At 46.8% G+C, this 15,487-nt stretch overlaps 1 protein-coding gene across 1 annotated transcript; it reads right to left on the bottom strand.

Annotated features, from left to right (window-relative positions):
• Positions 1–3,940: 3,940 nt before the first annotated feature.
• On the bottom strand, positions 3,941–14,684 carry LOC123155594 (chaperone protein dnaJ 8, chloroplastic-like). The gene is made up of 2 exons (XM_044573754.1): positions 14,379–14,684; positions 3,941–4,339 (listed from the first exon to the last, which is right to left on the bottom strand). Exons 1-2 carry the CDS (start codon positions 14,599–14,601, stop codon positions 4,113–4,115), a joined length of 450 nt encoding a protein of 149 aa, XP_044429689.1. The 5' UTR covers positions 14,602–14,684; the 3' UTR covers positions 3,941–4,112.
• Positions 14,685–15,487: the final 803 nt, after the last annotated feature.

Raw genomic sequence — 15,487 nt, 5'->3', positions numbered from 1 at the left:
CTCAAAGAAAGATCTGAAGCGTTGGATAAATTTAAAATATTCAAAGCTGAAGTTGAAAATCAGCATGATAAAAGAATAAAGATAGTTAGGTCCGACCGTGGGGAGAGTACTACGGTCGGCACACTCCATATGGCCAAGTCCCTGGACCTTTTGCAAAGTTCTTGCAGGAGACTGGCATAGTTGCCCAGTATTCAATGCCGGGCGAACCTCAGCAAAATGGAGTAGCTGAAAGGCGCAACCGTACACTTATGGATATGGTGCGCAACATGATGAGTTATTCCAACTTGCCATTGGGATTATGGATGGAGGCGCTTAAAACCGCCATTCACATTCTCAATAGAGTACCAAGCAAGTCGGTGCCCAAAACACCGTACGAGCTATGGACAGGAAGGGTTCCATCCCTACAACACTTCAGGGTGTGGGGGTGCCCTGCTGAGGCCAAAATGTTTAATCCAAACATTGGAAAGTTAGATCCCAAAACAGTGAGTTGCCACTTCATTGGCTATCCAGACAGATCAAAGGGTTTTCGTTTCTACTGCCCAAACAGATATACAAAGTTTGTAGAAATGAGACATGTAGTCTTCTTAGAGGACGAAATGATGAGGGGGAGCTTGGTAGCTCGGAAAATTGATCTTGAGGAGAAGAGGGTGCATGCACCTAATCCGATGATCCAGGAGCCATTTTTCTCACTACCAGTTGCAACTCCACCCATGACAACTATGGGGGCAGACCCGGAACCTGTCCGTCAGGAGCCGACTGAACCCGTTGTTGGGCATGAAAGAGAGGTGCAACAGCAAATTTTAGAAGAAGTGCCAGAAGTTGAGGCACAGAATGTGCCAGAAACTGAGGCCCTTAGAAGGTCTACAAGACCAAGAAAGTCAGCTATTTCTACTGACTTTAAAGTTTATAACACAGAAATGGTTCATATGGAAAAAGATCCCACCTCATATGAAGAAGCCATGAGAAGCCCTCATTCATCAATGTGGATGAAGGCAATGGAAGACGAGATGAAATCAATGAGTTCCAAAGATGTTTGGGACTTAGAGGAAATTCCTAAAGGAGCCAAATCAGTAGGCTGCAAATGGGTCTACAAAATTAAGTATGACTCTAAAGGGAATATAGAAAAATATAAAGCACGACTCGTGGCAAAAGGATTTACACAAAGAGAAGGGATAGATTACAAAGAGACATTTTCTCCGGTCTCATGTAAGGATTCCTTCAGAATCATAATGGCATTAGTTGCTCATTTTGATTTAGAGTTACATCAAATGGATGTAAAGACGGCATTTCTCAACGGAGATTTAAAAGAAAATGTCTACATGAAACAGCCCAAGGGTTTTATCATGAAAGGCAAGGAAAATATGGGATGCCGCCTAAAGAAATCCATTTATGGATTAAAGCAAGCCTCTAGGCAGTGGTATTTAAAGTTTAATCAAACGATTAAAAGTTTTGGATTTAAAGAAAATATTGAGGATAACTGCATTTATGCAAAGTTTAAAAATGGGAAATATATTTTCCTAATCTTGTATGTGGATGACATTCTGCTTGCTAGCAGTGATGTTAGTCTACTACAAGAAACAAAGAGGTTCTTATCCTCGAATTTTGACGTAACAGATCTTGGTGAAGCATCATATGTTTTGGGCATAGAAATTCACCGAGATAGAAACAATGGAGTCTTAGGACTATCGCAGAAAGCATATTTGGAGAAGGTTCTTAAAAAGTATAATATGCATGCGAGTAAAGCCACACCTGCACCTATAGTTAAGGGCGATAATTTTAGGAAATTTCAATGTCCCAAGAATCAGTATGAGATCGATCAAATGAAAGGAGTACCAAATGCTTCGGCAGTTGGCAGCTTACAGTATGCACAAGTGTGCACTCGCCCTGACTTAGCCTTTATCACCGGGGTACTCGGTAGATATCAAGAGAATCCAGGCATAGAGCACTGGAAGATGGTAAAGAAAGCATTGCGTTATGCGCAAGGCACGAAGGACTACATGCTAACATACAGGAGATCTGATTCCCTACAGATAAAAGGGTATTCAGACGCAGATTTTGCGGGGGACAAAGATGATAGAAAATCCATGTCAGGATACGTATTCACCCTCGCTGGGGGAGCTATTTCGTGGAAAAGCTCCAAACAGTCGACAGTTGCATCATCCACGATGTATGCAGAGTTCATAGCATGCTTCGAAGCCATGGGGCAGGCGATATGGCTAAAGAAATTTGTACCCGACTTGAAAGTGGTAGATTGTATTCACAAACCACTAAAGATGTACTGCGACAATCAGCCCGCGGTATTTTACGCTCACAACAACAAGTCGAGTAATGCTGCCAAAACAATAGAGATAAAGTATTATGTTGTGAAAGATAAAATTCAGGATCAAACTATAAGTCTCGAGCATATAAAGACAAAAGATATGCTTGCGGATCCGCTAACGAAAGGCTTACCACCCAATGTGTTCAAGGAACACTTAGCTGGCATGGGTTTAAGGGAAAGCCTTATGATTCCTGGATAGGCCCAAAAGGAACAGAATTTGTTTCTGAACAAAACGTATGTTGTAGCTGTATGATTCTACCGGCATTTAAGCTGTGACGATGAAACATGCTCTATGTATCAATATGTGATGAAACAAATAAACTAGAAAGTATAAGGTTAAAAGTAAAGTTGAGATCAAGGGGGAGAATGTTAGGTTGATCTCTCCCGTGTGGGCCCAACGGCCCAACGGACCCCTGATCCGCGCCCTGATCGGGGGCGCCCAACCACAATATGGTTGACGGGCCCCTGTCACGCAGCGCTACATAAAGAGGTGGGGGCCGGCGGCACGCAGTACGAGGTTCACCGCGTTGCCAGGCTCCCCACCGAAAACCCCAACCCGATCTAGGTCTAGCGCTGACAGTGACGGGAAGCTCCGCCGCCACCATCTCAGCCCACATCGCCGCCGTCTCCACACCACCATGGCCGGCGCTGGATCGAGTTCATCTGCACCAGGAGAAGGTAGGTTCACTGGATCTCCTAGCCCACTCCGATCTAAGGTCCTATCAGCGTTATCATGTCATAAGTATTAATAATTTATATGAATTTGGGAGGACCATAATGATAGTTTGTGAGCATTTAGGTATGCACTCCCTTCGTATTATATTTTGATACAGAAGGAGTATATTAATGGTCGTCGTATCATGAGCGTGTAGGTTTGGTCGGCGGTGTCGTCAACGTTCCTAGCTGGTCTTGCCTAGTCGGACGACGAAGTGGTGCCGGTGGTGTAAGTGCAGGCGCGCACACGAGTTGTTCGATCAAATTCCCATTAGAGGGAGATGAGAGGAAGAAGAGACATGATGAATAGAAGAGAGAACTTTTGCCACGTCAGTGAAGACACGGTCAAAGTCAGCAGCAATACTGGCTTGGCTGAGATGAGGGACTAAACTTACCCGGTTTGAAGAGTTGAGGGATTAAACTTACCCGGTTTGAAGAGTTGAGGGACTAAGCATTGCCGGTTTTGAAGTTGAAGGACAGAATCTAAACTTTCGAAAGAGTTGAGGGACGGAAAATATACTTTTCCCTTAATAAAAATGCATATTCGAGTAACAATATGCCTTCTTAGATCTAAATCGAAGCATGTTCCAGAAATTCTCTACCCATATAGTGTAACAGGCTAACAGCAGATGACAAGCATTTCAAATGCCATCTTTGTGCAACACATGGTGAGCTTGCACAAGGCAGAATGAGTTTCACGAGAAGAAGAGAACAGTTGATGTGGAAGAAAACGCAAGGAGGATGCAGCAAAACAAATGGCTGAAATTTCACACTACAAAACTGAAAACAATTCGCCTAAAAGCATTCAGCAGTCGGTGCCAGTGTGACGCTATCACTGAAAACGAAAGAGGCGCCCCTTCCTTTCGAAATCCAAAGGGAAGAGGCGTTAATCATGAGCCACAGATCAAGATTAATTCCTGCTATGTTTTGTTATATTCACAATCAAAATAATAATGTTCAGATTACAATCTCTAGAACCCTGCGTCTCTAAGCTCCCCTTCACAAAAAACAGTGGAGAGAAGCAGAGAGTCACATTTCAGAAATTATTTACAGTGCTGCCTCCGTCACATTTCAGATTTCAGAGGTCGGCGAACCAGTCGTCCTCGTCCTCCTCGTTGAGGTAGTGGCGGTAGCGGTCGAGGTCCTCGTCCGCGAGGCCGTAGCGGCGGCGCCAGTACTCGAGCCTCGCCTCCGCCTCCCGCATGTTGCTCATCACCCTCTGGTACGCCGCGTTGATCCGCTCGAAGTCCACGCCGTCGTCTTGGTGGCCGTCCTGCACGACGTCCGGGTGGTACTGCAGCGCGACGCGCACCGGTGGAAAAAGGGCCTTTGGTCGCGGTTCGCAACTGCCATTAGTCGCGGTTGCGCAACCGCGACCAAACAGGCGCGACTAAAGGCCCCCCCTTTAGTCGCGGTTGCTTAAGAACCGCGACTAAAGGCCCGTCCACGTGGGCGCCAGGTGGCCGTTGGGGCGGAGGACCTTTACTCGCGGTTCTTCTGGCCAACCGCGACTAAAGGCCGCCGCAGGTTTAGGGTTTTAGCCCCCCCCAAACCTGTTTTCTGTTTAATTTGTATTGTTTTATTTCTTTTGTGCTTTATTTTAATTTTAAAGGAGTTTCACATATTCTACGGTACTACATACATGCATATGAATGTACAATTTCAAACAAATTTGAAATTAGAACCAAAAAGAATTCAAAAGGAATATACAATATATATTCAATATCATCGGATGACCATATACAATTTTGAACAAGTTTCCATACATAATTTAATGCATATAAAGTTCTACGTCCTCGTAATGGTGTTCTCCTTTAGGATGGAGGACTTCCCTCCTGAACCATCCAGCTAGTTCCTCTTGAAGTGGTCGGAAGCGAGCTTCTGGACTAAGCATCATCCGGAGGTTATTCCTCTGAGCATTGGTATCACTCGGAACCCGCCGCTCAGAGGTGTATCTCCGGATCATCTCACAGACATAGTATGCACATAGATTGGTCCCCGCTGGCTGAATATCCTCACCATTCTTAGCCTTTGACCTTTTGAATTCTAGCTCTTTTTTGAATTCACCGACCTTTGTATCTACGAACCGTCTCCAAACCCTACGAGGCAAAGAAAATTAAATGAACAAGAGAGTTATTAGTTACTTGATATTAGGAAATGAACGAAATAGGCCGATCGATATAGAGCGCAAATGAATGAAAATAATTACTTCTGCAGCATTCTTCTCATGCCGCCCCAAAGCTTTGGATCCTTATTCAGAGAGTCGTGGACGAGACATTCTGAGGTGTCAACTTTAATTACTAGCAGAATCCAGTGGAACCTGCGGACACGATACATGCACAGTACGTCATGCATAACTCATCGATTAGCCGGCCACATACCATGCATGGAGTAAACAAAAGAGAATGTGCTCAAGACAGAAACACTCACCCAAAATGGTAAGGAAATAGAATATCACTTTTGAGTTCCTGCTTTGTAAGAAACTGCCACAGGTCTGCCTCCATGTCGGCGGGGTGATGCTCCAACACATATCCATTAACGATGTGTGGGTCAATGAACCCAACATCATGGATGTTCCTTACTCTGCATTCCTTAATCTTCATTCTGCATGTATAATAGCGGACACAACAATATAGTTAGGACATATATATAGTGCAGGCAATATGAACGAGATGGGGTAGAAATAAATCACTTACAGAACGTAGCAACTGATGATAGATTTGTCGAGCTCGCGCAGATTGAAAAGCTGGAACAATTCACTCAGATGAATTTGTACATAGTAATGTTTGAAGTGATGCTCATATCTAACTTCCGCATAAATATATTCTTTGGCGTTTTTATTTTTTATGTAACCCTTGTACCATTTCAGCAGACCTTTCATTTGTGGAGGTAGATCCTCTTCCTGCGCAGGCTCGACGAGAGGCCCATTCTTCACATATGTAATTACTACCTCCTTCACTGGCGCCTCATCAAGGCCTAACAGTTCACGAAGAGTAATACCTAAGTTGGCCGCTTGTTCTCTGGCACTCGTTACAGTCAATCCATGTGCTGCCGCAGCTGCTATGATATCGGGGTCATCCGGACCGGCGGCTTTCACTATAAGCGGGGCAATCGATTGTTTACTTTGTTCCCCGAGCTGGGCAACTCGTTTCCCGCTTTTTTTACTTTCTAATTCCGTTTTCTCGGCCTCCTCCAAGGCTTTGTTCTCCTGGTTCTCCGCCCGCTCTTTCTTCTCCTTCAACATGAGTGCCTGCCTACGAAGTTCACGTGCATAGTCGTCAGGCAGATTCTTCGCGGCTTGGGACGGTGTGCTCAAAAATGACTTAGCCCACTTCTTTTGCTCATCAGAAAATACTGGCTTGGGCTCGGGCTCTCTTTTCTTCTTGCAGTCCGCCTTCCATTTCTCATGATCAGCAGCCGCGGCCGCGGCAGTTTCCTCGGCACTACGTTCCCAAGGCCTTGTGGGGAGAGGCTTCAGTGATGGCTCCGGTACCTTTGTGGTCTTAGGTACATAAGGGTCCGGGTTAATAATCCAGGACTGCTTCTGCTTCTTTGCCGGAGGTGGATTGGGGGGCGGCGTCTGATCACCCGCCGGACGAGGACTGGGGGGCGGCGTCTGATCACCCGCCGGACGTTGTGGACTGGGGGGCGTCGGCTGACGTGACGGAGGTGTAGGTGAACCGCCACCACCACCACCACCGTAGGGGGGTGGACTTGTTGTCCTTGGCGCCTCGCCTGGAAACTTGATAAACTTCTTTTGCCATAGAATGAAATGGCGCTTGACATCTCCAAGTCTTTTCTCCCCTTCAGGTGTAGCAATGTCAATCTCCAGGTCCTCAAACCCTTGGACTATGTCCTCCACCGTGACACGAGCATAGCCATCTTGAATGGGGTTGTTGTGGTGGAGTGCTCCAGGTAAACATGGTAAAGCACTGCCGATGGCTACCTTCATGGACATGTTCCCGATAGGATAATACAGATGACATTCTTTCATCTCCTTTATATCGTCCACGGGGTAGCGAGGAGGCTCCGGTGCAGTAATTTCGACCACCAGAGGCTCCGGTGCAGTAATTTCGACCACCAGAGGCTCCGGTGCAGTAATTTCGATCGTCGGTGCATCTGCACCAGCCGATGGGGCCTCCGTGGAAGCCACACTGCTTCTCCGCTGCTGGCTTCTGAGATCCGCTGGATGATCTTCATGCTGCGCCCGAGCTGCATCTCTTTCGGCTACTAGTACACTCACGGTTTTCTTCATCACATCCATTTCCGATGCCAACCGCGCCACAACATCTGCTTCCCGATCCATCTTTCTCTTCCGGCTTCTGTAACCGTACGGGTCATCGTTCTGGGGGAACCCTATTTTCCACGGAATGTGCCCCATGCCTCGTACACGTCCTCCGTGTTCAGGATTCCCGAGGGCTTTTGTCAGCGCGTCGTTCTCTCTGTTGAACTTGATCTTCCCCTCTTGAGCATCCCTCATTGCGTCAATAAGGGCTTGGGTGGGTTTAATTATTTTGCCCCGGTAAACACACTCCCCTGTCTCCGGGTTCAGCGTTCCCCCATGCCCGTACCACCAGCTTTTGGCCCTTGGGTCCCATCCCTCCGTACCTGGACGGATTCCTCGCGCCCTCAGCTCGTTCTCCATCTTCTCCCACCTAGGCTCCCAAAGGCGATACCCTCCTGGCCCCATAATATGATTGTACTCCTTCTTAGCCGCATTTTCCTTATTTTTTTCGATATTTGAATGAACTGCTCCGATTTCTTTTGCTTCACAAATTCTGGCCAATCATGTTTCAGTTTCTCATATTGTCCTTTGAAATCCGGAGTCTTGTTCTGCTTGACAAAGTCATGGGCTAGATTTTGCTTGAATTTCCGGAATGCGTCGGCCATCTTATGAAGAGCGAACTGTTTGACTAGCCTCCTCCTCTCCTTGTTTTCCTCAATCTTGTTACCCTCCTCATCGAATTTGTTGTATTCCGGAGGTAGAACGAAATGTTCCATAAGCTTCTTGAAGCAATCTTTTTTTGTTCTCTTATCGACAAAAGTGAAACCAGCAATTCGTGCCTTCTTTGGCTTATTCCACTCCTGGACGGTGATCGAGACGTTGTCTCTAACAATGGCTCCGCATTGGTTGACAAACTTGGTGGCGTTCTTGCGGGGCTCCAGCGGCCTGCCGGTTGCACTGTCGACAACCTCGATGGTGCATGTTTCTCCTTGTTTCATCGTCTTGGTTGCGCCACGCTTTGACGACGTACTCGATTGTTTCGACGATCCGGCCGAGGGCTAAAATAAGAAAGAGAGTCGCGCGCGTTAGTACACACATATTTATTCAAATCAGTTAGTTTGTATCACCAGAGGCTCAATGTATATATATACCTCGGCGCCGGAGGTGGTTGCTACTTCCATTTGAAGATCGTCGTTTATCGACGTTTGTTCGGCATCATCTTGCTGACGGCGCCCTTCATCTTCACCGTCAAGGTTCAGATAAGAAGAGATATCATCTTCTTCTTGTCCGGTCGGCACATATAGAATATCGCCGTTTATGATGCCGAACATATGTGCTTCACCGTCCGGATCATAGTTGTCCATAATCGGGTCAGCTCTATCGTCCGCCATTATGTCAGTCCTGAAAACATGTAGTAAAAACAAATTAATTAAGTGAAGAAGGGGGGCGGTGGCGGTGGCGGTGGCGAAAGGGCGGTGGCAAAAGGAGGGGGCGAGGAAGGGGTGGGAGAGGGTGTCGCGGTAGAGCGCGAGACGGGGCGGCAGACGACGGCGTCACGGAGAGGGAGGCGAGGACAACACACATGTATAACCCTCGCCGCCCCCTCTCGATCCCTAAAAAAACACCGCGCGCATCGCCGCCCCCCTCGCCGCCCCCTCTCCGTATATACGTTTTTTTGTTAATTATCAAATTTTACGGTTTTTTTGTTAATTATCAAGTTTTAAGTTATTTTACCGTTTTTGTTAAACTAATTAACTAGTTAAAATTAAAAAGAACAAAAAAAAGAAAAAAAAGAAAAAATTCTCTCTCTCTCTCCACGATCTCGCTCTCTGTAGAGAGGCGCGCGCGTGCGCGCGCGGCAGCGAGGCCGGCCGGCGGCGTTGAGGGCGGGCGAGAGGCGGCGCGGTGGGCGAGGGAGGCCGGCGGGCGGCGTACGAGGGCGAGAGGGGGCGGCGGGCGCCGTACGTGGGCGAGAGGGGGCGGCGGGCGACGGCGGGCGGCGTCGAGGGCGAGGGCGACGGCGGGCGGCGTCGAGGGCGAGGGCGACGGCGGCAGGCCTTCGGCGCGGCAGAGAAGACGAGAAATGGAGGCGACGGTTCGGGCCCTTGTATTTATAGCCCCCCCCTTTAGTCGCGGTTGGGGAGGCGACCCGCGACTAAAGGGTAACCTTTAGTCGCGGTTGGCCAGACCAACCGCGACTAAAGGGGTTTTTGGCGGGTTTTTGCGTTCCCGCGCGCAACGACCTTTAGTCGCGGTTGGGCAGGCCAACCGCGACTAAAGGTATTTTTCAAAATACTTTTTCTTTTTCAAAATCTTAAAAATACAAATAATATATCAAAAAATTCAGAAAAATAAAACTAATTCAATTCAATATGTTAAAAACACAAATATTATATCAAAAAATTCAGAAAAATAAAACTAATTCAATTCAAAATTCTAAAAATACAAATAATATATCAAAAAATTAAGAAAAATAAAACTAATTCAATTCAAAATGTTAAAAATACAAATAATATATCAAAAAATTCAGAAAAATAAAACTAATTCAATTCAAAATCTTAAAAATACAAATAATATATCAAAAAATTAAGAAAAATAAAACTAATTCAATTCAATATGTTAAAATACAAATAATATATCAAAAAATTCAGAAAAATAGAACTAATTCAATTCAATATGTTAAAAACACAAATATTATATCAAAAAATTCAGAAAAATAAAACTAATTCAATTCAAAATTCTAAAAATACAAATAATATATCAAAAAATTAAGAAAAATAAAATTAATTCAATTCAAAATAATATACCAGAGGCCGGCCGTCGGCTATGGTGGTACGGCCGGACTCTGCAGAGCGTCATGGACTACATCACGGCCGGCGATATCCCCGCCTGCGCTACCCTCAGTTCGAGCCACGAGCGCCGCCCGACGACAGCGACGACAGCAGCGACGACGACGGCGGCAACTTAGAAGGCGACGACTACCAGTACAACGGCGGCGGCTATGAAGACTACGAGTATGCATATTATACGCCTAGGCAGGAGTATGACTAAATCACTCCAAATTTCATGTATCATCAGTGGTATCTCGAATCATTCGAAAATGGACACCAAACACATCACGGGTAATATAATTCACATGATCCATTCAACAAAGTTTGGTACAATAAATTATTACACATCATTTCTTCCCTTGTGTCCCTGCTTGCTTACGATTGTGCCGTATCCATGGAGCATCCTCATCATTTAACTTAATGCTTGGGTCGGTGTTCACTTTGAAGGGCGGAATTTCAGCAAACATATTATAATCTTCTGACATGTCTGTCTTGTCCTCCACTCCCACGATGTTTCTTTTCCCTGAAAGAACAATGTGGCGCTTTGGATCATCGCATGATGTACTGATCGTTTTCTTATCTTTCCGTTTCCTCGGTTTGCTACTCATGTCCTTCACATAGAAAACCTGAGCGACATCTTTCGCTAGGACGAATGGTTCGTCAAGGTAACCAAGATTGTTGAAATCCACCATTGTCATTCCGTATTGCTGGTCCACCTTTACCCCACCTCCTGTTAGCTTGAACCATTTGCACCGGAACAAAGGGACCTTAAAGGAGGGTCCATAGTCAAGTTCCCATATCTCCTCTATGTAACCATAATATGTGACCTTTTGCCCATTCTCGGTTGCTGCATCAAAGCGGACACCACTGTTTTGGTTGGTGCTCTTTTTATCTTGGGCGATCGTGTAAAATGTATTCCCATTTATCTCGTACCCTTGGAAAGTCGTTATAGTCGAAGATGGTGTCTTGGCCAACATGTACAGCTGATCTACAACATCATTGTCATTCATTAAATGTTTTCTCAACCAACTGCCGAAAGTCTCCATGTGGGCCTTCCTAATCCAGGATTCAGGCTTCCCCGGGTTGTCCGAGCGTAAAATATTCTTGTGTTTCTCAAAGTACGGAGCCACCAAGCTGGAATTGGTCAGTACAGTGTGGTGTGCTTCAGTCAGAGAATGGCCGTCCATACATATCGTTGATTTCCTTCCGATCGTGCCTTTTCCACTTAGTCTCCCCTCGTGCCGCGATCGAGGAAGACCAATCGGCTTAAGGTCAGGAACAAAGTCAACACAAAACTCAATTACCTCCTCATTTCCATAGCCCTTGGCGATGCTTCCTTCTGGCCTAGCACGGTTACGAACATATTTCTTTAATACTCCCATGAACCTCTCGAAGGGGAACATATTGTGTAGAAATACAGGACCGAGAATGAAAATCTCTTCGACTAGGTGAACCAAGAGGTGCGTCATAATATTGAAGAAGGATGGCGGGAACACCAACTCGAAACTGACAAGACATTGGATCACATCGTTCTGTAACCGTGGTAGATCTTCTGGATTGATTACCTTCTGAGAGATTGCATTGAGGAATGCACATAGCTTCACAATGGCTACTCGAACATTTTCCGGCAGGAGCCCCCTCAAAGCAATCGGAAGCAATTGCGTCATAATCACGTGGCAGTCGTGAGACTTCAGATTTTGGAACTTTTTCTCCGCCATGTTTATTATTCCCTTTATATTGGACGAGAATCCAGACGGGACCTTCATACTGCTCAGGCATTCAAAAAAGATGACCTTCTCTTCTTTGGTCAGAGCGTAGCTGGCACGACCTTGAAACCATTCCGGATGCCGGTCATCAGGGTCTTTCAAACGTTGCTGGTCCTGCCGTGCTTCCTTTGTATCATTTGTCTTCCCATACACGCCCAAGAAGCTTAGGAGGTTCACGCAAATATTCTTCGTAACGTGCATCACGTCGATTGCAGAGCGGACTTCTAGGACTTTCCAATATTCTAGCTCCCAGAATATAGATTTCTTCTTCCACATGGCTGCGTGCCCGTCAGCTCCCTTCGGAACTGATTGTCCGCCAGGACCCTTTCCAAAGATGACTTTCAAATCCTTGACCATATCAAATACCTCAGCACCAGTGCGTTCCGCAGGCTTCGGCCGGTGATCTGCCTTGCCGTTGTAATGCTTGCCTTTCTTTCTTACTGGATGAATTTTCGGAAGAAATCGACGATGCCCAAGGTACACGTTCTTCTTACAATTTGGCAAATGTACACTTTCAGTCTCATGTAAGCAGTGCGTGCATGCATTGTATCCCTTATTTGACAGTCCCGAAAGGTTACTAAGAGCAGGCCAATCGTTGATGGTTACGAAAAGCAACGCTCGTAGGTTAAATTCCTCTTTTTTGTGCTCATCCCACACACGGACACCAGGTCTGCCCCACAGCTGTAAAAGTTCATCAACTAATGGCCTTAGGTACACATCGATGTCGTTGCCGGGTTGCTTCGGACCTTGGATGAGCACTGGCATCATAATGAACTTCCGCTTCATGCACAACCAAGGAGGAAGGTTGTAGATGCATAGAGTCACGGGCCAGGTGCTATGGCTGGAGCTCTGCTCGCCAAAAGGATTCATGCCATCTGTACTTAGACCAAATCTTATGTTCCTTGCGTCAGCTGCAAAATCTTTGAACTCTCTGTCGATCTTTCTCCATTGCGTTCCATCTGCGGTGTGTCTCAACTCCCCGTCCGACTTACGGTCCTCTTTGTGCCATCGCAACAACTTGGCATGCTCTTTGTTCCTGAACAGACGTTTCAACCGTGGTATTATAGGAGCATACCACATCACCTTGGCGGGAACCCTCTTCCTGGGTTTCTCGCCCTCAACATCGTCACCAGGGTCATCGCCTCTGATCTTATAACGCAATGCAGTGCATACCGGGCATTCATTCAAATTCTCGTATTCACCGCGGTAGAGGATGCAGTCGTTGATGCATGCATGTATCTTCAGAACCTCTAAACCTAGAGGGCAGACAACCTTCTTTGCTTCGTACGTACTGGCGGGCAACTCGTTATTCTTTGGAAACATATTCTTCAACATTTTCAGCAAGTTTTCAAATGCCGAGTCAGCTACACCTGCCTGTGCCTTCCATTTCAGCAAATCCAGTGTGCAGCCCAGCTTTTTCAGACCATCATCGCATCCGGGGTACAACGACTTTCTGTGATCCTCTAACATGCGATCCAAATTCTCCCTCTCCTTTTCAGTTTCGCAGCGTCTCCGTGCATCAGCAATGGTCCGACCAAGATCATCAACGGTCTCATCACGTGCCTCTTCTTCACCTTCACCTTCCCCTTCACCTTCCCCTTCACCTTCAGCATCCTCCATGAAAGTATCACCGAAATGAGCAAGATAGCTTTCATCGATGAAATCATCCCCTTCTTCATCTTCTTCCATTATAACCCCTCTTTCTCCATGCTTGGTCCAACAATTATAGCTTGGCATGAAACCGTGCCGAAGCAGGTGCAGGTGAACTTCTCTTGAGGAAGAGTAACCCTTCTGATTCTTACAGTCAACACATGGACAGATAACAAAACCCTTCTGCTTGTTCGCATTAGCCACTACGAGGAAATCTTTCAAACCCGTAGTGAACTCGCGGGATAGTCGGTTACCGTACATCCATTGCCGATTCATCTGCATTATTATAATATAAAATATATAATTAACCATCATGCATTTGTTAAACTAACTAGCTATAAACAATAGAAATTAAACAATGAACAACACACATGCATATTTTATCAATGACACACATGCATGAAAGGTTCAAGTTGCTAACCGCGATCGAGGAGGAAAAAATAAATGAGGAACCTCAAGTGTGGCTCCAACACTTCATATCATGTTTGTTTCACCCTCTTGGGGCATTTCATCAAACACCTTGTGTGCATAAGAGGAACCAAAAGCAAACCTACACCCCCTTGTGAAGCTTGTGAAGAGAAGTGGCACTAAATGGCTAAGTGAGCGTGCTGAACTGGTATATATAGGGGAGGAGCTTTAGTCGCGGTTGGCCTGGCCAACCGCGACTAAAGGCCTTTGGGCACCTTTAGTCGCGGTTGGCCTGGCCAACCGCGACTAAATCCCCTCACGTGCACCAGCTGGCCACCGAGCGCCCTGGGCCCAGGCCTTTGGTCGCGGTTCGTCTGCCGAACCGCGACTAAAGACTTCATTAGTCGCGGTTCCTACAGTTTCGCGACTAATGGGGCTGGACGGAAGCCTCTTTTTCTACCAGTGGCGGTGGAAGGCCCTCTTGACCTCGCCCCTGGTGGCCCCCGGCGCCAGCCTCAGCGTCCGGTAGTGGTCCTCCTCCAGCGCCCCGCCCGTATGCCTCGCCGGCGCCGCCCCGCGCGCGCTCCCGCATCTCACCGACGACGACGCCGTCCCACACCGCCGCGCCGGCGCCACTGAAGCCGACGGGACGCGCAGGTTGAGCACTACTCCGCCTCCGGTGGCCATGGCTGTATGTACCCACACGCGCCAAGAGATCACGAGACGGCGAGATGAATCGATGGAAACGATGGGGATGGAGCCGTGGGAACTTTGGATCTCCTGATGTGTTCCCGCTATGGACCACGTGGGGGAGCTGGGATGGTTGGAACTAGGAATGGATGGGGCTGCCGCGTGGTGGCGTGGTGGCGCGTGGGATATATACGGTGGAGGAGGAGGCGGTCGGCTCGCCGGAAGGAGCGGCGCGTCTGGGCCACGCTTGTCTTGTCTTGCCGGAGTTTCCCACGTTGCCATTGCTCGCACGTTTTGGCACGGACGAAACGAAACTTGGCGAGGGGGAGACACCGCGGCGTCACTATCCGTTCCGTTCCGTTTTTTTCATCCCCCGTTTTGACTGGATTGAGATACCCCGTAGGAAGGGAGCTGTTTTTGGCTGTTCGGGGAAAAAAGAAAAGAAATATTTCATGTCAAGTTTTTGAAGTGAAAGACGTGTTTTTCAGCCTTCAGCACTCAACAATTGACCAAGTAGTAGTATATACTCCCCCGTTTCAAAATAGATGACTCAACTTTATACTAAAGTTAGTACAAAGTTGAGTCATCTATTTTGGAACGGAGGGAGTACAATGCATATTCCGAACGACATGGAGTTTCTCTGTTCCCGCCTGCCCGGTTGCATGCGCACCTTGATGAACAGTACAATTCGAAAAAATAGAAAAAAATCTAAAAGTTCTGAATTTTATTTTTTACAGCGCACATGTTTGAATGTTCTACATCCGTGCAAAATTTTGTGAAGAAACAACATTTGATGTGCTCAGGGCAAAAAAACAAAACCAGTACTCTTAAAAAAGCTCTTTTTTAAACATTTTGGGCTGCCAGTTTTTGGTTTTGCTACCTA

The sequence above is a fragment of the Triticum aestivum genome, chromosome 7B, assembly GCF_018294505.1.
Source record: "Triticum aestivum cultivar Chinese Spring chromosome 7B, IWGSC CS RefSeq v2.1, whole genome shotgun sequence".
Classification (NCBI taxonomy): Eukaryota; Viridiplantae; Streptophyta; class Magnoliopsida; order Poales; family Poaceae; genus Triticum; species Triticum aestivum.
This window is presented reverse-complemented; position numbering and strand designations above follow the sequence as displayed.